Genomic DNA, 15,979 nt, shown 5'->3' on the forward strand with positions numbered 1-15,979 from the left:
AAATAGTCAAAGTTGGCTTATTTTTCCAAAACTTTATTTCTTCCTTTAGTGTGTGATGTTTAAGGGTGGTCAATTTACAAATGATATTTTATTACTAGTAAGTCACATCATTCTTTAGGCAAAGCCTTATGGATGAGCTGAAATCAATTTGCTCAAATTATGTACTCATTTGTATTCGGATACCGGAGTATGCCCCTCTCAGAGGGTGTCTCTTGGTCTTTACCGGAAACTCTAGTAAATGAAAGCAAGGGAATATAAATGTACTTTCCACCACTACAAAATAATAATAACAAATAAGGGGAAAAGAGATTCGAAATGTTGGCCACAAGATATTTATTCCTTGCCTTAGAGAAAAGAAAGAATCACGTAAAGTGGAGCACGTATACCACCTAAAAAGCAGAGGATAGTATTCCGAGAGAAGAGTAAAGCAACACGCATCAAATGGCTTCTTCTTCTTCTAGGTGCAGAGTTCAAATCTGTATTAACGTTAATTGGTCTTCCTGCAATAGATGTCAGAATGAGGAAAACTGAGGAACATGTTGAGAAGAGCGTTGGCTTTCTCCGGGCAAGAGCAATGGAAGGCCTTGATATCTATGCAGCTTCAGGTTATGAATCACTCTCTTTGCTCCTTTAATTACACTTAAGATTTGCCTAGGGTTTGATTGGTTTTTGAGCATTCATTCACTCTCTACTTCTTGTGTTTGGCTGTACATGGATTTTGGCTTGCAAGGAACTTCCTTGAAGTATATCAGAGAAGACGTATAGAAGAATAAAGAGAAGGTAACAAATGATCATATCAAGCAAATTCTACCACTTATTGCATTTGAGAAAGATGAGGATTTTGTATTGCTTTGTTGAAGCCCTTGAAGAAATGGTGGACGCCTATTCAAGAGGGGATTCATTGTCGCTCTACCAATCATACAAAGGAGCTGCTCCGCTAGTGACCAAGGAAAACATGTAAGTGGGCTACTTATGTACAATTTTATTATCTTGCATTTGTATTTGCCTCAACACATTAGAGATATAATAGCTTTAGATTATACACAAAATTTTCATTAATCATATTTTTGGAAAAGTGTAAAATTCATAAAACTTTCATTAATTATATTTTTGGGAGAAAGTAAATTTCATTTATTTCTAAATATCAAATAGATTTAGTTTTTGAAAGCAAGTTATATCATTTAATAAAGATTTCGGTCTCATTTTAAAATATATATATATAATAAAAAAGTTTCAAGTTTAATGTTATAAAAATTATGAATTTAACAGACAAATGCTTATAGAATAATTTTATTTTATATTTCTAGGATTGATTGTGTAATAGTTTTTAAGCATTAATGTTTCGGATCGCTATTATAGAACAATGATAACTTGTCAGCGTCTCATATGGGAGGTTTTGGGTTCGAGCCTACTCAAACTTAACTAATTATAATAACTAATCTTAGCTTCAACTATTAACCATCAATAAATAAATAAATCATCAATCTAATGTCAAACAACACAAGATCTATAATATAATTAGAAGAGATGGTTGAGTTTTCCTTGACATCCATAAAATGGTTAACATGGATTAGAAACTCATGAAAGAAGGAATCTAGAGCTAATAAGAATGCCTTAATAAAGGGATGCACTAAGTGAAAATAAGAGAAGCATGAATCAGTAATAGTTTGAAAATGGTATTGTCATTCTTGTTTGGATTTGAGTAATTTCAATTTCATTAGGCTTATGGTGAAATCAACTCATAACATCAACAAAGAATATAGCTATGTAATGGTTTGAGAGATACTTTTTATTATCTTTCCACCAATGTTTAAAATTTGATTCCATTTTGACACACATGTATTTGTGTGTGGAGACAACAATATAAAAGGATTCATGGTTCTAATTAGTGATTTTGTATTTCAATTTGTCTTTGATTTAAGATAGTATTTCTAGATGTTATGAAGAAAAGACATGGGGCACTTCTATTATGAAATTTTAAAGCATGAATCTAAGGAAATTTAGTTAGATTTTTATGCTGAAAACGATCAAAGAAGAACACTATATATACTTTCGTTCTTTCAACTCTCTTCTCATCTTGATGATGGATCATGGAGTGTGATTCGAAACATTATGCAAAAAACTCTTGCACAATTGAATCTAGAAACTGTGTTATCTACACTATAAATACTATTACTGTATAGATATGCTAGTTTTTAATCTAGTGTCATTCCTTGTAATCATAGCTTAATAAGCTACCATTATTTCCAAATAATCTTCACCAAAAAGGTCCTTTATGCTTAGCCAATCTCAAATATAATGAAAATACTATGAAAACCAAGACCATTGAAAGGCTTACACCCAAATGGAATGTCACAAGAAATATGATGATGAGATAGTATATTACAAGCTCTAGTGCCCTTATGGGCTTAAATAATCCTTTTCAAACTTAAGTTTAAGCCTAGCATTGAAGACCCAATCCTCTTTAACTTATGAGGGAGGAAATAGATTTATAGGATGCTTAATCCAAAATCAATTTCTTTGGTCAAACAAATTCCATAGGAAATCCTATGTGACATTTCTTAGCTTGTGACAAGATACTTTACAAGGCATGTAATAAAAACGATAGTATACACAGATAACAACAATTACTTTAGAGAAAAAAAAATCAAGAAATAATGGCTTAGTGATCATTACAATAGGGTCTTTTCCCTTATATAATTAGTAATAGTTTACCCAAGTATTGTACATGAAGAATCCTAGAAGGCAACATGAATGCTATGCAACCTTAGGAATTCTCTCTAATCAATCTACTTTAAACTAAATGAATCAAGCCAACCTAGGTATAGATTATTTCTTTTCCTATAACATTGACCCTTAAGCTACTAAATACTTGAACTACAAGAAACAAAGATTATATCTAGATATTTTCAACATTGTGGAAAAGAGTGGGGAATGGATCATTAGCTAAATTATTTATTAAAGTTATATCAAGATGAATTTTATAAAGATTGATTCATTCAAATAGGTTTTGTGAGACACCTTGAACTCAAAGATTAGCTTCATTAGCATGAACATACATGACATGACAAAGAGGGCATCCTTGTTTGATGGAATAGTAAATTACAAATGAGAATGATTTGTGGCTATCAATGATGCTGTATGAAAAAAATCCATAAAAAGTATTTCAATGGACTTAAATAAAATGAGGTTAAATCTTGATGCTTAGATTATGGAAAGAATAAAAGGGCATTCTATGTAATCATAAGATTTGCAAAACTTCACTTTAACAAAGATGGCTTTATATCAAGGCTATATAAACCACTTCATTCCTTCCTAGATAGAAATTGATGCTATCAAGGATATATCAAGCTTTTAATTTACTCAACTTTCTCTAAGTTCTCAAGCAAAAAATATGGTGTAGCTTGAGGTCAAGAGCCTTACCAACAATCGTAAATAAAAGTAATAGGGTACAATGGTTGGTCATTAATTATAAACATTACCTAGATCTCCAAAATAAATTATGAAAAATATACTTTCATAATATATATGATGTTACCTTAGGATTTATAATTATATGTTTCCAAATAAAGTACAATAAAGATCACTATCGAGAAAATCCGAAGAATATTTATAGAATTCACAAAGAAATTAATTTCAACTAGAATATTTTTTATTAGTCATAGACAAAATATCCTCTTTCATATGTGATAATTGTGTCATATAAAGTTGTTACACTTATGATCTCGAAAGTACCTAGGTACTTTTGGTAGAAAATAGTTAGGTAGTTTCTATGCACATAAATGAAAAATGTACTTTCTATTGGAAGTGCCAAGTTTCTTTTGATTGAAAGTAACATAGAAATTTCAATAGAAAGTACTTTTTTTATTAGTTTTTTATTGAAACTAAGTGAAATCAAGACTTTCTATTGGAAGTTTGTGCTTTTGATAGAAAGTTTTGGAAGGTTTCTATTGAAATCTCTTGACTAACAATTTGCATCCGCACTTTTTTCAAGGAATTTATTACTCCAAAAATGTGTAACCCACTATTGTGGGTGCATCCTTCATGAATACAGGTGACTCTATAAGGGCCTCTTGACTGCATTATCTTGCATTGGAGAAGCATCCTAAGCTCTAAAAAAATCATACTATTGGACAAAGACTTAAGTGATAGAAAGAAACTCTATAACTAGTTTAGAGTTTTATTTAACACTTTTTATCACATGAAAATAGTGGCATGTTGTTATGGAGAAGAACTACATTAAAATTTGGAAAACTCTATATTTAACTTTTATTTATTACATGCAAGTCTTGATATGATCCCCTATAATAGAGAGAAGCTTGATTAGGTTTTTTGATATAATTTTTATCAAAAAATATTATAACATGAAGTTTCAAATGAGTAAAGAGAAAAGATAGAAGCTTGATAGTGTCCTAGAAAATATTTTTTAATCATTGATTCATAATTTGGGTCAAAAAACTTTTCTAGTTGGTGGTCATGGCTACATAAAATACAGATGTAAGGGTTATAAAAATGTTTATCTAGACTATCCAACTAATTGAGGATGACAGTATGGGTATAAATTCTAAAATGTGTTATATGGGGGGATAATAAGTAAATATAGAAGCACTAAATCTTTTGTGGGATTTAGACTGATGTAATTTTCCACCACCCAAGAACGTTCTAGAAATCAAGCTCTAACTCTTAAGGCTAACCAAAACTAAAATTATATTACTTTATTACATGGAATTAACTCAAAACAATTATATTTTTTGGATTGTTAGGTAGCCCAACTTTTGGAGACCCTAACTTACAAATCATTGACCCAGTTGACTCTAATAACCCATTTTTAGGAATGACAACTCCTGTTTAAAAATGATTGCTGGTGCAAGCATCCATCAGTCGAGGTTTGACCTTGTTTTGGATCCTCTAAACCCTTCAAAATTGAGCTGGAAATTTTTATAACAAAATTTTATACAAAAAATCTGCAATAACTTCACCAATATATAAGATATATGGCAATGAAACTTGTCTAGTGGGATCATATATGTAAGATTAACCTCCACCTATGAAATTAAAATAGTTTAAGCTCATATAAACAACTTAATTAATATAGTAAGCTTCTACAAATAACAACTCTGCACTAAAATAACCCTTATTCAAAGAAAAATATAAATATTTTTGGGTGATACAAGATTTCTCTTATGCCCAATATGCTCCTGCATCAGACACTTAGGTTAATTTAAGAAGTGAGCTTGTCATGTCTCATATGTTTAGAGGAAAATCTAGATTGGTAACCTCCTTTTCAACCATGATGAATCTCCTATTGCTCTTCATTTCTATTTGACAAGACATTCTTCATTTTTTGTGTTCATTGTGCTTCTACTAACATGATTGTCCAGTATATCCTCAATCTCCTTTAATTGTCAAGATACTCAATTGCACTTTTGTGAGCCCATCTTTAATGGAGCCTTAATGATACTATATAAAATCTAAAATTTTAAATACTAGTGAAATATTAAATTTAGTGGGTACCTCTACTTCATAGACATTTCCTAAATCATGCTTCTTTAGTATCTTGAATGGTCCAAACTTCTTCATTGTCAACTTGTTGTATGTACCTACTAGAAATATCTCCTTGCTCAAATAAACCATGGATTCATCCACAACCTAAAATTTCTTATATCTTCTTTTCTCATGTGCCTTATCCTCGTATTCAATATTAATCTATATGATGTTCTTCATCGCATCCTTATGGATGCTCATCAAGTTTTATGCAAAATCCTCAACTTCAAAACTACTTATCTATCATCTATCTAACTTCCTTAATTCAGAAGCATTTCTGGGACTACTTGTTATCTTGTGGTAACTGATCAAGTAAGTATTCTACACTTGCCATCTATCCTCATTAGGGTTCAAGGCTGAGTTGGGCCCTGAACAGGGGTTTGGGGCTGATAGGAACTACGAAAAAAGAATGGGGCTATTTTTCTATCTATTTTTATGAGGGATGACATGCTATAATTATTCTAGCCCTATTTTTATGAGGGATGACATGAAAAACAAGATAGTTAAGACATATGATACTTATGGAAAACTAATTGGAAAATGTTATCAAACTAGAGGTAATCTATTCTACCTTGACATGGATGGTGCTACTTGTCTAGTTGTAGAATTTGATGATGTGTGGTTATGGAACAAGAGGTTATGTCATGTTAATTTGATAACTTGATTAGTATCAGTAACATGAGAAGTCATAGGTTTTCCTAAGTTGAAGAAACTTGACAATATCATTTGCAGACAATGTCTATTAGGCAAAATGACAAAGTCTTGTTTTAACAGTAAGACTCACACCTCTAAAGGAATTTGGAGATCATCCATACTGACCTCTATGGGCCAATTGACGTGAAAAGATACAAAGATGATAAGTACATTATGTTATTTGTTGACGATTATTCTAGAATGATAATAGTTATGTTTCTTAAATAGAAATCTGATGCTTTCCAAATGTTTCAGTGGTACTTAGTAAGAGTTGAGAAGGAAATAGGTAAAAGTCTAAAATGTTTGAGATCTAAAAAAGGAGGAGAATTTACAACAAATGAGTTTGAGATGTTTTGTAATGAAATAGGAATCAAAAGATAGACCCCTAATCCCAGGACCCCTCCACAAAATGGAATTGCTGAAAGGAGGAACAAATCTATAATGGATTGTGCTAGGACACTCATGATGGAGAATAATGTTTCTTTGAAATACTTGAGAGAGGTTGTAAGTATAGTTGTCTATACCTTGAACCATGTGCAACTCAAGAAAGGTACTCATTCAACACATTTTGAACTATGGTATGGATATTGACCCAATGTAAAATATTTTAAGGTATTTCAAAGAAAGTGTTATATTCTCAAAGACTTCAAGAATGGAAAATTAGATGCAAAAAATGAAGAAGGTATATTCCTTGGCTATTCTACAAGAAGTAAACCTTATAAGTGTTTAAATACTAACACTAACAAAGTTGTGGAAAGTGCAAATGTGAAATTTGATGAATATACATAGGTCCATGAGAATGAACCTATGAAGGAACCAAAGGAATACAAATATCTTGTATACTTTTATGAAGGTATGTATATTGATGATGATGTTGTAAATCAACAGCAAGTTCCAGTGACTTTCGAGTCACATAGAATGAATGTCGAGTTACATTCAAGAACCAAGCTACAGTTAGGTGTCAAGTTGCAGAATGAAGTTGAGGCACATTCTAATTCTGAGATTAGTGTACATGAAAGAGATGTTGAATTACCTGATAGAGAAGTACATAGTAATTCAGAAGTTGACAAAGCTAATGAGGAAAATAGGGTAGATCCAAGATTGCCAAAGTATGTCAAAAGACATCACCCTACTACACAAATTATTGGAGATAAAGATGCAAGACCAATGACAAGAAACAAGCTAAGAAGTGATACATGTTTTCTTAGCATGCATGAACCTAAAATAGTGAAAGATGCCTTAGAAGATGTGGACTAGAGTAAAACCATGAAAGAAGAGATTGAACAGATAATAATAAAACAAGACATGTGCTCTAGTTCCTAAACCAAAAGATAGAAATGTGATTGGCACCAAGTGGGTGTATAGAAACAAGTTAGATGAAAATGGTAAAGTCACAAGGAATAAGTCAAGATTAGTTTGAAAGGGGTATGTACAAGAAGAAGGGATAGACTATGGAGAAAAATTTTCCCATGTTGCAAGATTGGAAGGAGTCAGAACTTTTCTTGCTTACTCTACATACAAAGGTTTCAAAGTTTATCAAATGGATGCTAACTCTACATTTCTAAATGGCATATTGGTAGAAAAGGTCTATATAGAAAAATTAGAAGGATTTATTGATGCTAACAATAAAAACATGATATGTAGACTACACAAAGCTTTATATGGTTGGAATCAAGCACCAAGAGCATGGTGTGAAAGGCTTCACAATTATCTTTGAAGATTGGATTTGAGAGGACTGATAATAACAACAATCTGTACTTGAAGATAGAAAAAGAAAAAAGGTATTTTACTATCTAAAATTTTTGTTGATGATATCATATTTGAAGGTCAAGATACTTTATATAAAGCCTTTGCAAATGAAATGAAGAAAGAATTTGAGATTTTTATGTTTGGAGAGATCAAGTTCTTTGTAGGTTTGCAAGTACATTAGATGAAATACGGTATATACATCACTCAGTCTAAGTATGTAATGGAGATACTAAAAACTTTTGGATTGGAAGATTCCAAGCCAGTAAGTAGGCCTATTGTGATAGGACACAAATTGTCAAACAATGATGATTCAACTAAGGTGAATCGAACATTATACAGGTCTCTGATTGATAGATTGCAATATGTAGTACATAGAAGATCTAATATTGCATTATCTATTGGGATAGTTTCAAGATTCTCTGGTAATTCCAGAGAGAATCATTTGATGCTTGTTAAGAGAATAATGAGATATCTGGAAGGAACAAAAGACCATGGTCTATACTACAAGAAAAATGAGAAGTTCGAGTTGAGAGCCTATGTTGATGTTGATTGGGCTAGAGATATTGATGACAGAAAGAACACTATTGGAGGAGAATTTTTCTTAGGAAAAAGGTTGGTTATATGGACTAGCAAGAAACAAAATTGCATATCTCAATATACTATTGAAGCTAAATATGTTTTTGTAGTAAATTTTATAAACATCGTACTGATCAAACAACTACTAAAAGGTATGAAGGAGGAAATCACTAAACCTGTGATACTTTATTGTGATAATACAATTACTATAAATATATCAAAGAACCTTGTGATACATACAAAGACTAAGAACATTGCAATCAAGTATCATTACTTGAGAGAGTTAGTTCAAGACAAAGAGGTGAAGATGAAATATGTGAATACAAAAGAATAGATAGACAATATCTTCACAAAAGCATTACCTAGGATGCTCACAAGTATCTAGGAGATAAACTAGGGGTAATACCCTTATTCAAGGCTATGTAAGAATCATAAGAAGTTCCCTACATCAACTAAGATTATTGACATATGTTATAGATTGATGCAGTCGTACTTTAGGAGCTTCCTAAATTAATCAAGGAATTGGAGTTGCAAATCAGTCACAAGCTAGGTGATAGAGGGAGAAACTAGAAATGTTTACATCTACATATTAAGATGACAAGTCTTTGGTATTATTGTTAAAGAGGGAGAAGTAGAGTTATGAAAAGAAAGAGAGAAAGTGTACTACCAATCAAAGAAAGAAACATGGAATATCTACTTAGAGGGAGATAGTGTACCTGATGATCTACTATGGAGGGAGAAATCATTAGAAGACATACATCTACCTAGTAAGAGGGAGATAGTGTTGAGAGGGATATAAGAACATTATAGACAGAGACAGATAACAGAATATTAGAGGAAGTGATCAAGAGGGAGTCATAAGTATGAATTGACTATCTTTTGATCACAACAAAATTTTGTAGCCTATGCAAAATATCAAAGTTGCTGATAGAGGGAGAGATTTCAACACATAATTTTATTTTTTTTGGTATTGTTGTTGGTACTAGTTTTCCATAAATGACAAAGAGGGAGATTGTTGAAAACGGATTGATACAAGTATGAAAATGTGTTTCAATCATTATTTTTACATAGATGTCAAACCTACTATTTGTTGGTAAGACAATTGCTTAAGTTGATTTGATTACTAGCATTTGTTTGATTAATGAGGATGTTTTGATCAAAAGAGATAACAAAAGAACCTAAAGAAAAGGTTGAGTTATGATATGAAAAAGGAGTACAAAGATTAGTTAAGATAGTGATGTTATAGTGCATTGATTATCTACTTAATGTTATAAAGGTTGGATACATTGACTAAGTCTAGAAGAACAAGTGAGAAGAATTTAGTCTGCCAAGCTTGATCAAGTGTATGACAAGTACTGAGAAAATTTAGTGCAAGCCAAATAGAAAATCAATTGGAGCCAAGTAAAGTGAACGTTTAGTATATGTTGAGTGATACAGTATAACCTAAGTAAAGCTTAGTTGATGTCGAGTACCAATAAAATTTAGTGTTTGCCAAGTGATCTAGTTGAAGATGAGTCGAAGAATAGTTTGGAAGCTAAGTGACAACATATTAATGTTGAGTGTGAGTATTAATGTTAAATCATGGATTTGATGAATCTTAGAAAACTATTTTTTTTCCTTGAATTTTGTGAAGTGTGTGGACGATAACTATGATGAGTTGGTGGCAGAGAATTCATGCTAAATCATTTTGAGGCAAATTCTAATAGGATTGAAGAAGAAATTTTTAGAAGGGACTAAAATGAAAAGATGGGTAGATTCATTGATTCCTACCTAATCCTACCTAACCCTAAAATGGACGATAGAGGATGAACAAAAAATGATCTTAATTTTCTATTTATAGAGATGGTTGGTCAGAAGTAAGGTTGGTCAATGTTCAAGAACCTAAGCTAGACAAGAGGTCTAAGGTATTGCTTCATTTAGAGATGGAATATAAGAGTTTGTTATTGGCAAGAAAAGCAAGAAGGCTTAAGAGTATAAATGCTTGAAGGTGAACAAGCTATCAGAGTTGAAGTGTGTGAAAGCCAAGCAGAATGGATGATTGAAACAAAGATCTGTAATATGTAAGTGAGTTGTAATTTTTTATCAAATCAAGTGTTACTGTTACTTTCTAATAATTGTACCAGTCTAGGGTAAATCCTTTGGATTAAGGTTGACCTAACAGTCATTTGTAAATCCTTTAACTAGGTGACATTCCAAGTGAATGAACTAAAGTCCTCTGACAAGGCTCACTCCTAACAAGGTGATTGAACCATATCACATTTAATAGTGTGTCTTGTAACCTTTAACAGGGTTGGCTTTTCACAGGGCATCAATTCAAAAGAGTGAGAATGAGTAGCATGTTACTGGTGACTTTTCCCAAATTGGGTTTCCACATAAAATTCTAGTGTCAAATTTGTTATCAAATATGTTATGTTTCATGTTTACATTTTTGCAAAATTATTTTGACCTAGAACGGGTCTACAAGTTCAAGTGATTGTATGATCTAATGGATGCATGCATGAATATGTTTTATTGATATGGGTTCACTAATCTATGAAAAGTTTTATTTGTACATCTGAACCTTGGATAACTAATTCACCCCCCTCTTAGTTATTCTAAAGAATTCCAACAATAATGTCATCATACATTATACATTATACATTAAAATACCAAGTCCCAATCCTATTTAACATTGAAATTTACTACAAATCTCTGGAAAATTATGGAGAAACAACTTGAGAGAAAATATATCTTCCATGTGGTGTTTGGTGAAGTTAAACCTTATGTTTTACCAAAATCATTCCAAGTTCTTAAACACATCCTCTACATGGCAGTTGGGAAATGTGTGTTTTACTACAATCCATTTAATTAAGAATTTACAAATGTCTATTCTAGTCTAATTCCTGCTACCAAATGGGCCCTAATACAAGATCCTATTAGGACAGCTTCAAGGAAAATTGCATTCAATGCAATAGACTTCTTAATTATAGTTTCCACTTTACAACACATTGTTAGACCCAAATACATGGGCATTCAATGCCCCAAATTATCAATTATCAAGTAATGGGAGGGGGGAACATTTAAGTAAATATAAAATTTGACTACAAATAAGGTATACATATCTTACTTTTTATGAGATTTGAATTTGTAACATTTATTTTAAGAACACAAGTTGTCTACTAGTAAACCAACCCAAGCTATAATTTATAACATAATCTCATTAAAATATAACATAGGTTTAAACTCAAAACAGGACCATAATGAATAAATTATAGATAGTAATTTAAGTTCATTACAACATAACATAAATTCAAACATATGAAAAAGAATAAGAAATGCATCAATGATCATATGTCACTGTAGATTTTAAATCAATAAGGAAAATGGAAACATGTCAGATTTGTTCATCATATCTATTAAGTATAGAAATAGACTGAAATTAAAATCATTTAATATTTTAATATAGAAATGAATAAATATTTTGATAAATAAATTACATAATTTTATTTTGAACTTTTTGTAGATGTTTGTAAACAATGGAATTTAATGTAATAATCAAGAACATTACTGGATTGAAATCTTTGATGAAAATTTATTTTTCTAAAGAGAAAATATTGTTTATTGTCTACATTTTATGTTTTCTTATTAAATTATTAAGTATGAGCTAATAATAGATAAAAACTAATATATTATAGTACATATAAATAAGTAAAATCTATTAGAAATTGATTTCAATAAATAAATAATTTTAAGTTTTAATTTTAAATTTTCAAAAAATGTAACATATTCAAAAATAAAAATAAAAATATAATATTAGTGAAATTTATATTTACATTTGTTAATGTTTTATTATTTATTTTAATGATAATTGCCTAATATGATTTAATCGGTAATATAGAAAATATTATTTTAATAAATAGCTTAAGAACAACCAATAAAACTTTTAAATAATTACCAAAAAAATTATGATTAAGTTGATAGGCTTATATGTGGGAGCGTTGCTCATAGTTTTTACAATTTCTAACCAAAAAATTGTCAACCTCTCTAGAAAATTGTCAGCCCAAGTTGTCAAAATTAGATCATCTTGTGGAGACAATGGAGGGAAAACAATAGCTACTAGCCAAAGTGATTTAGAGAAAAAAAATGGAGACAAAAAAATGGATGGAAAACAAATTGTGTAGCCACATCTTGTTTTTTTTCAATAAGTAATGGCTGCTTATTTCTAGCCCACCCTTATTTTCAATTTTTATTTTCATTTTATAAGCAATGGTTGCTCCACTAAAATAGGAGAAGATTCTATTTTATCCTTTTCTTGTCATTTAAAATGTTCATGGGAACACCATAGGTACTTAAAATTAAGCACAAATTGGAGTTAAGAAGCCCCATAGGAACATGGGGTTATAGACTAATTTAAATTTAAAAAATAGAATGTAATGTAATTTTGAAAGTTGAATTGATTTACATGTAAAAAGGAAAATAGAATAACCTTGACTAAATGAATTGTAAGAAAAAAATACATATACCCAAGCTACCTTACAATTTAAAATTAAGTAGTGTTATATATAAATTGGACAATTTATAAACTAAATACCAAACTTAGATATGGTTATGGTGTCAATTTGGGTTATGGTTTGGACTAGAGGGAGGATTATGGATAGGGTCAAGGTTTAGAGTTATGGTTATGATTAGAATTGTGCCTAGGGTTGGGGTTTACAACATGATTAGCATTAGTATTAGGTTTATGGTTAAGATCAAGTTAGAGTTATGCTCAAGATCAAAGATTAAGATTGTGTTTAGCATTTACATCATGCTCAAGGCTAAAACTAGGGTAAAGGTTAACATTAGGTTTATTGTTACTCTTAGGATTAGGAGTATCTTTATGTTCATTTTTAGGTAAACCTTAGGATAAAGGTTAATATTATAGTTAGAAATAGTATTAGAGGGATAGAATAAAAAGTATCATAGTTCCTTTCTCAAGATTGTAGTTGAGTTTTTTCTAATGTTAGAATGATAATTACACTTGAGATATCAGGTTAGCGTAATGCTTAGGATCAAGGGTGTGGATTGTGATTAGCAAATTTGCAACATGCTTAGAACTAGAGATGTGGTCAAGGTTAACCTTAGGGTTATTGTTTCTCTTAGGATTAGAACTAGATTTTCAGTTATAGAAGTGAATATCTTTATGTTTATTATTAGGTAATGATTAGGATAAGGGTTAATATTATAATTAGAAATAATATAAAAGGGGTAAATTCAAATTAAGCATATGTTTTTGCTCAAGGTTGCAATTAGGTTTTTTTGGTGTAGAATGATAATTATAGTTAAGTTATGAGTTGGCTTAGACTAATAGTTATGGTAAAGGTCATGGTTAGAGATTTAGATAGGAATAATTTTATGGTAAGTGTTAGATTTTGGACTATAATTATAATTATAATCAAGTACTTGGTTTAAGGTTAGGGTTAGTAGTACTATTAACATTAGGGTTCTGAGTAGAAATATATTTAAAACTAAAACCTAATCATAATACTAACCCTTAGCCTAAAATAATGATTAAAACCTCAAAAGCTATAGTGCAAACAATAGTCTAATAATAATCCTATCCCTAACTCATACACACAACCTAATCCAAACCTTAAAACCCTAACACTAAATATTAAGTATGACCTAAAGTTGACCATAATTTTAACTATAACCAAACCTTTACAATTATCCTAATCTATAAGTTTAGTGTAAAGATTCAAGTAAGGTTAGGATCGAGTTCAATTAGGATTGGGTTTCTATCATAGTTACAAGAGAAATATTGTATTCATGGTTACAATTAAAATATAATTTAGTTTAAAATAATGTGTGTAATGATATAATTTGTTTAGGTTTTAGTTAAGGTTAAGGTTAGGATATAGTTAAGGTTATAATTCAATTAAGGTTACAGTTCAATTAAGGCTAACATTTTTCTACAATTTTTGTCATTAATACACATGTATGCTTATTATTTTGCCCCCACCCTCTCTCTCTCTCTCTCTCGATACATATATGTATATATATGCATTCATAGATATATGAGCACGTGCACACGCACACACACACACAGATAGATATATGTATATATGTATACACATATACAGATACATATACATATATATATACACATATATAAATATATATACATACATAGATATATGTATGTATATATATACACATATATACATATATACATACATGATACATATATACATATATACAAACAGATATACATAGATTTGTGTGTGTGTGCCTTTTTGTATTCATAAGGATATATATATATATATATATATATATATATATATAATTTTTTGTTTAATGTTAATATTCATTAGGTCATTGTGCATTCGTATGCATTCATATTTATGTACTTAGTACAATCATACTAATCTTACATGTCTTGTTGTTGTATTCAATACTTTTCAAAAAGCTCTTTATCAATATACTACCAATTTATTAAAGCTTTGGAAAGTAATTTATTTATGTTGTGATCAATTTTTCTCATTTGACTCATATCAGAAGTTAAACCTTATGTTCCCAAAAATCATTCCGAGTTTTTAAACACATCGTCTACATGGCAGTTGGAAAATGTGTGTTTCAGTACAATCCATTTGACAATTGGCATTATCCTCAGAGTTCAAGTACCAAAATGGGAGCTCTGCTACATGGTATCAATATCGAGTTGCAATTTGAAAGTGGATTTTTATGAATCTGTAATCGCTACTAAGCTAAAAGAAATTGACATGTGGGATCATTTACAGAATGCAACGGCTGTAAAATGTGTGAATCGTGGTTGTCTTGAGGCAGCAAATGCTCCAAACAAAGTATACTTTAATAGGAGGTTGTACAGTAGTGCTGTTGTGAGTTGAAGGGAATTGATTTTTTCGTGTGGCAGATTAGGACAACTACGGTAAATTTTCAGAATATGATGAGTCTAGGGCATCTGAGATCAAACAATTCTAATTGCCTTGAATTTGCATACAATTTAGAAGCTCTCTTGGGGCAGGTCTTAAATTGGGCCACAAAAGTGGGTTTGCTAAAGGAGTAGGCAGGGGAGTGACCTATGGTTGGTCTCTGGTTCTCTGATATGGAAGGGTACTGCTCAGAAACTACAAAGCCCATGGTGGAATAGAATAGAAGCATGCTGCAAATTTCCTCTGTTCCTAATACCAAAGGAACATTCACTTACCAGTTGAAAACCCACTTCCTCTGTTTCTGCCTTGTTTATTACTGGACCTTGCCCTATTTATTGCAAAGTTCATGTTTGTTGCATAAAAGGGGTTACCGGCAGCAACACCAATCCAGTTGTACAAGTGATTAACAAAAACTTTTATAAAATGCAAAGATTTTTGAGATTTCATGGACTAAATGTGTCAAGATTAAAATTTATTAATTTGTATAGAATAAAAGTAAATAAATT

At 30.7% G+C, this 15,979-nt stretch overlaps 1 protein-coding gene across 9 annotated transcripts in view; it reads left to right on the forward strand.

Annotated features, from left to right (window-relative positions):
• The first annotated feature begins 379 nt into the window (after nucleotides 1–379).
• Nucleotides 380–15,979, forward strand: part of LOC149569491 (uncharacterized) — a 47,529-nt gene continuing 31,929 nt past the window's right edge. For 4 of the 9 annotated variants that reach the window (XR_016362756.1, XR_016362755.1, XR_016362754.1 and 1 more), the window contains exons 1-2: nucleotides 380–780; nucleotides 861–957. Coding sequence is in view for 2 of the 9 variants with exons in the window: in XM_089822187.1 (XP_089678313.1) it covers nucleotides 872–957; nucleotides 15,194–15,428 (321 nt within the window). In the remaining 7 variants the exon portion in view is untranslated. Of the gene's footprint in view, nucleotides 781–860; nucleotides 958–15,078; nucleotides 15,915–15,979 lie in introns of those variants that run through there. The other 5 variants (XR_016362752.1, XM_089822188.1, XR_016362751.1 and 2 more) reach the window with 5 other exon arrangements.

This window comes from Cupressus sempervirens, chromosome 3 (genome assembly GCF_028749045.1).
Source record: "Cupressus sempervirens isolate cs-2001-9-10 chromosome 3, ASM2874904v1, whole genome shotgun sequence".
Lineage (NCBI taxonomy): Eukaryota > Viridiplantae > Streptophyta > Pinopsida > Cupressales > Cupressaceae > Cupressus > Cupressus sempervirens.